At 54.5% G+C, this 6,000-nt stretch overlaps 1 protein-coding gene across 1 annotated transcript in view; it reads right to left on the bottom strand.

Annotated features, from left to right (window-relative positions):
* Positions 1–1,057: 1,057 nt before the first annotated feature.
* LOC147119199 (uncharacterized) overlaps positions 1,058–6,000 on the bottom strand; it is a 137,619-nt gene continuing 132,676 nt past the window's right edge. The window contains exon 5 of the mRNA XM_085984884.1: positions 1,058–1,443. Within this exon, the coding sequence (XP_085841010.1) occupies positions 1,058–1,443 (386 nt within the window). The remainder of the gene's footprint in view (positions 1,444–6,000) is intronic.

The raw sequence follows: 6,000 nt of genomic DNA, 5'->3' as shown, positions 1-6,000 counted from the left end.
AACCAAAGCATTCTCAGCTGAGGGAACAGGTGGGCAGCTTGCTCTGACCCTGCCATTCTACTGTGACCCGTGGGATCTCATCCTCCAAATGGACTTCCTTGTGGGGACACGTTCACTTTCTGTTGACCCCCCTCTTTCTTCCCGACAGTCCAGTGGAGATTAAGGATTTGCAGTGTGAGGGAGAATGGGCATAAACCCACATCCCACCATTCTTTGGTGCCATTTGTTGAGCTGGCATGCTGTGCCCATCTCCGTTAATGACTTCTGACGTTCTTCAGTTTTTTGAAGCAGAAACAGTGTCCACAAAGAGCTACTTGTGTTTCAAAAGACTCGAGCCGCTCAGCCAAACAGCCACGTGGACTTTCAGTCCACCATATAATCCATCGATCGATCGATCGATCGATCACTCATTTCATTCATTTACTAACGGCAGATTTTACTATCTTACACCACATTCTGTGTATTTAAGATAGTATCTGAGGACTATCTGAATTGATGTTGATAAATTATTGGGAGGATAGAAGTGCTGCGATGCTCAACACTAAGAGCCGGACTGTTTCCGATTCACCAATTGAGCACTTTGCTCTCACCAGCATGCGCGGTCCCTTTAAATGTGCTGCGTGGTTTCTCTCCCAGCTGCAGGAGCTGGTGAGCGGCCTACGCGGGGCCTCACCATTGCTGCGCCACCGTGCAGCTGCGCACCTTAGGGGCAACATTGGTGTGCGGCCCTCAACAGCTCACCACAACTTGTTAATTGGCACTCCAGCCCACATCAGGGAGTCAGGCATCATTCACCCCTAGACCTACGTTGGCCGGTGAAACCCCAGTCATTTCCTTAGTAAAGATTCCTCTGGTTCCTCGCCATATATTTGTCAGGACACCGAAACCCAGCTTTCTTACCGTCCACTCCTGGAGGCCCCACTCCCTGAGCCTACAACCTTCAGCAGGGTCAGTGATGGAGTTCCACAGCAGGAGTGAACCCAACTGGCAGAATGAACATGGTTCAGTCCTGGATGTGATTAATAGCAGCAATAACAGCAGAATCCAACCCCTGCAGTCACTTGTGAACTCGCTGGTGTGTCAGCAGGTTGTATGACCGAGTGAATCCCTTCCCATACTCGGAACAGGTGAATGGCCTCTCCCCAGTGTGAGTGCGCTGGTGTCTCAGCATGTTGGAGCTCTGAGTGAATCCCTTCCCACACACTGAACAGGTGAATGGCCTCTCCCTAAAGTGAACTCGCTGGTGTGCCAGCAGGCTGCAGTTCTGAGTGAATCCCTTCCCACACACTGAGCAGGTGAACAGCCTCTCCCGGGTGTGAACTCGCTGGTGTGTCAGTAGGTGGGAAGAATTTGTGAATCCCTTCCCACACACGGAACAGGTGAATGGCCTCTCCCCAGTGTGAACTCTCTGGTGTGTCAGAAGGGTGGTTGAATTCATGAATCCTTTTCCACACTCAGAGCAGGTGACCGGCCACTCCCCAGAATGAATTCGCTGGTGTGTCAGCAGATCCCTTTTGCTTTTAAACCTCTTCTCACAGTCAGAACATTTAAAAGGTCACATGTTTGTGTGAACAAGTTGGTGTCTCAGTAGCTGGGATGAATGAGTGAATCTCTTCCCACACACAGAGCAGGTGAACCGTCTCTCCTCAGTGTGAACTCGCTGGTGTGTCAGCAGGTCACTTGACTGAGTGAATCCATTCCCACACACAGAGCAGGTGAACGGCCTCTCCCTGGTGTGACTGCGTCGATGAATTTCCAGCTCAGACGGGTAATCAAATCCTTTCCCACAGTCCCCACATTTCCAGGGTTGCTCCCCGGTGTGACTGCGCTTGTGTTTCGCCAGGCCAGAGTATCGACTGAATCCTCGTCCACACACAGAACACGTGTACGGTTTCTCCCCGCTGTGAATGGTGCTTTTTGCTTCCATGTTATGTTTTATGATATTCAGGTCTCGATGAATAGAGTGACTCTGTCAGGTCTTGATGTTGTAGGAATTGACGAATTCCCAACTAATAACTGAGGTCGACTCAGGCGATCAAACAAACAGGTTTTTAATGTAAACCGAAACGAGTTCAAACAGTTTGGTGAGATCGATACAGGAGAACCACGAAAACAGGTCTTTACAAGATGGAGCTTCCACGAGGACTGCCTCGGCAGTCACGTGGTTGGTGACGTGACGTCATCGTGTTTGCCTGCATTTTCCCATGCCCCGTACATACAAACACCATATACAAAACACAGTAATGTCTAACACAATGGTACAGGCTTAGGCTGGTGTTAGAACATTGTTAAAGGGAATTATATACTGTTGCCCAGAGTCATTCAGTGGCTCCGCCACATGCGCCCCCCCCAGAATTCGCTTTAACGGACAAAGTGAAACGGTGAGGTGGTCTGACGAGCCTGTCAGAACGACTCTTGTACTCCTGAGGCGGAGGCTATTGGGCGGCTGGCTGTCTGGCGGGCGGTTGCACTTGGTCTGCTGTAACGGCGATGGGTGGCCGACCTCGTCTCGGCGGTTGTGCTGTCTCGATGGGGCGGTCGAGTTCCAGATGTGCCGGCTTTAAACGATCGACCAAAATGTGGTCCGGTTTACCACCGACATCTACCTTGAAGGTTTTGTCCCCTGCCTCCAACACGCGGAAAGGACCAGTATATGGTCGGATCCCTACGGGCATCGTGACGAATAAAGACGTATTCGGCCTTATGGCGCTCCGGGGGAATGTGCGAACTCTGCAGCCCGTGGTGCAAAGTGGGCACTGGTGCGAAGCATCTGGCTGTCTCCTGGTGACTAGTAAGCTGGTCCGACGTGGACCATGGCTTCGTCGATCCTGGCAGGAAATCTCCCGGAACTTGCAGTGGCTGACCGTACACCAGCTCCGCTGATGAAGAGTGAATGTCTTCTTTGGGGGCCGTGCGAAGGCCCAACAGGACCCACGGTAGCTTGTCTGCCCATCCAGCGTCCTGGAGGCTGGCCCTCAGGGCGGCTTTCCGTGAGCGGTGGAAACGCTCACAGAGACCATTCGCCTGTGGGTGGTAGGCTGTGGTGCGATGTAATTTGACACCAAGTCCTTGGGCCACTGCGTTCCAGAGCTCGGAGGAAAACTGCAGTCCTCTGCATGAAGAAATATCTGCGGCCACTCCGAAACGGGCGACCCAGGTGGAAATGAACGCCCTGGCCACGTCCGCCGAAGTAGTGGATGACAGGGGAACCGCCTCCGGCCATCTGGTGGTGCGATCAACCATGGTCAGGATGTGTGAAAAACCATGGGAGGGTGGGAGTAGTCCTACCAGGTCCACATTGACATGGTCCAAGTGACACTCCGGAACTGTAAAGGTGGCCAACGGAGCTTTGACGTGGCGCTGTACTTTGGCCTTCTGGCAGACATAGAAACATAGAAGATAGGAGCAGGAGTAGGCCATTTGGCCCTTCGAGCCTGCTCCGCCATTCAACGAGATCATGGCTGATCATCCAAACCCTAGCACCCGGTCCCTACACCGACAGCCATCCCACCCAAGCCCTTTACCCGTAACCCCGTAACCCCACATATTTAATCCCCCCTAACACTAAGGGTCAATTTTTATCATGGCCAATCAACCTAACCTGCACATCTTTGGACTGTGGGAGGAAACCGGAGCACCCGGAGAAAACCCACGCAAACACGGGGAGAATGTGCAAACTCCACACAGACAGTCACCCGAGGCCGGATTTGAACCCGGGTCCCTGGCGCTGTGAGGCAACAGTGCTAACCACTATGCCACCGTGCTGCCCACGCAGGTGTTGGCCCAGTCGCGGACATCCTTGTGCATGCCGTGCCATACGAATTTCACTGACATCAGCTTCTGCGAGGCCTTCATCCCTGGGTGTGACAAACCGTGTATGGCGTCGAACACTTTACGGCACCAGACGACAGGCACGACTGGGCGAGGGTCCCGTACGGAGATGTCACACAACAGCGTGGTACCTGCCGACTGGAACTTGACGTCGGCCAGTGATGGTAGTTCTGCAGGCTTGGACTTCTGGGTCTGAGGCTTGGTCCGCTGCCATGAGGGCATAATCAATGCCCAAATGAACCGTGTTGACAGTCGCGCGGGAGAGGCAGTCTGCCACCAGGTTGTCCTTACCGGCCATATGCTGTATATCCGTGGTGAATTCGGATATGTAGGTCAGTTGACGTTGCTGTCGGGATGACCACGGTTCGGTGGTCTTGGCCATGGCAAAAGTGAGTGGCTTATGGTCCACGAAGGCGGTGAACGGACGTCCTTCCAAGAGGAAGCGATAATGGCGGATGGCCAGAAAGATGGCGAGCAACTCCCGGTCGAACGTGCTATATGCGCTCTCATTCCACCGTAGTTGACGGCTGAAGAACGCCAATGGCTGCCATGTCCCATTCACCCACTGCTCTTGTACGGCGCCGATTGCGTAGTCTGACGCGTCGATGGTGAGGGCGATAGTGGCTCCTGGCCGCGGGTGCGCCAGCATGGTTGCGTTGGCCAAGGCGCTTTTGGTGTCTGCGAACGCTCGGGCCATGTCATCAGTCCAGTCCACTGGGTTCTTGCCAGTCTTGCCCTTGAGGGCCTCGTACAGGGGCTGCATGAGTAGTGCCGCCTTAGGCATGAAACGGTGGTAAAAGTTTACCATGCCTAGGAATTCCTGCAGGGCCTTAATGTTTTGCGGGTGTGGAAAGGATATCACCGCCTCTACCTTCGCTTGTAGAGGAACTGCTCCCTCTGCGGTGATGCGATGCCCCAGGAAATCAATTTGGTGCAGGCCAAACTGACACTTGGCCGGGTTGATAATCAGGCCGTGTTGGCTGAGGCATCGAAACAGGGTGCGTAGGTGACCGATATGTTCCTCTTTAGTGGAACTGGCGATTAGAATGTCGTCCAGATAGACGAAGATGAACTTGAGGTCCCTCAGCATGGAGTCCATCAGGCGTTGGAAAGCTTGGGCGGCATTCTTTAACCCAAACGGCATTCGCAGAAACTCAAAGAGGCCGAATGGGGTGATGACTGCGGTCTTCTGGACGTCCTGTGGGTGCACTGGGACCTGCTGGTAGCCGCATGCAAGGTCGACTTTAGAGAAGATGGTGCTCCCTGCCAAATGGACAGAGAAATCCTGGATGTGGGGGATCGGGTACCGATCAGGAGTGGTGGTGTCATTCAGGCGTCGATAGTCGCCGCATGGCCGCCATCCGCCGCCAGGCTTCGGAACGATATGCAGGGGTGAAGACCAGGGACTTTTCAACCGGCGAATAATCCCTAATCGTTCCATGGTCGCGAACTCCGCCTTTGCGACCACCAACTTGCCAGGTTCCAGGCGTCGGGCTCGTGCGTAGACCGGGGGCCGTTGCTGGTGATGTGGTGTTCCACACCATGTTTCATGGCTGTGGAGGAGAACATGGGTCTGGTCAGGTCGGGAAATTCAGTGAGCAGACGAGCGAACTCGTCAGGAGTCGGGAAAGCACAGGTGACAGTGCGCGACATAGTGTTACTGCGGTAACAAGGGATAGAATTGAAAGTTGCCGTGTTGATCAACCGCCGGTTCTTCACGTCGACCAGGAGGCTGTTGGCCCACAGGAAATCCGCGCCGAGAATGGGTTGAGAAACCTTGGCCGTAACAAACTCCCAGTGAAAACATTGCCCCCCGAAGCACACCGCCACACGCCGTCTGCCGAAAGTCCGAATCGCTCCGCCATTGGCTGCTTCAAGGGCGAGGCTATGCTTCCCTGCCTGTACATCGAGGGCGGACATGGGCAAAATGCTGCACTGCGCTCCGGTGTCGCACAGAAACCGACGGCCGGTGAGCGTATCGGTGATGAAAAGCAACTTGCCCGCGTTGCTGATCGCCATGGCGGCCGCAGGGCGCCCGTTGGACCCGCTCCTCAGTAGTCGCAGTTGTTTTATTTTTGGGGGAAAGCGCCGAACTGCGCGTGGTAGAAACACAGCCCAGCAGGCTGACGAGCTGGGGCGGCATCCGTGGGGGATGGGCGCCTCCTGGCG

This window comes from Somniosus microcephalus, chromosome 4, assembly GCF_052327205.1.
Source record: "Somniosus microcephalus isolate GS21.2 chromosome 4, FLI_Smic_1.0, whole genome shotgun sequence".
NCBI lineage: Eukaryota > Metazoa > Chordata > Chondrichthyes > Squaliformes > Somniosidae > Somniosus > Somniosus microcephalus.
The sequence above is the reverse complement of the archived record's forward strand: the minus strand, read 5'-3'. Positions and strand labels throughout refer to the sequence as shown.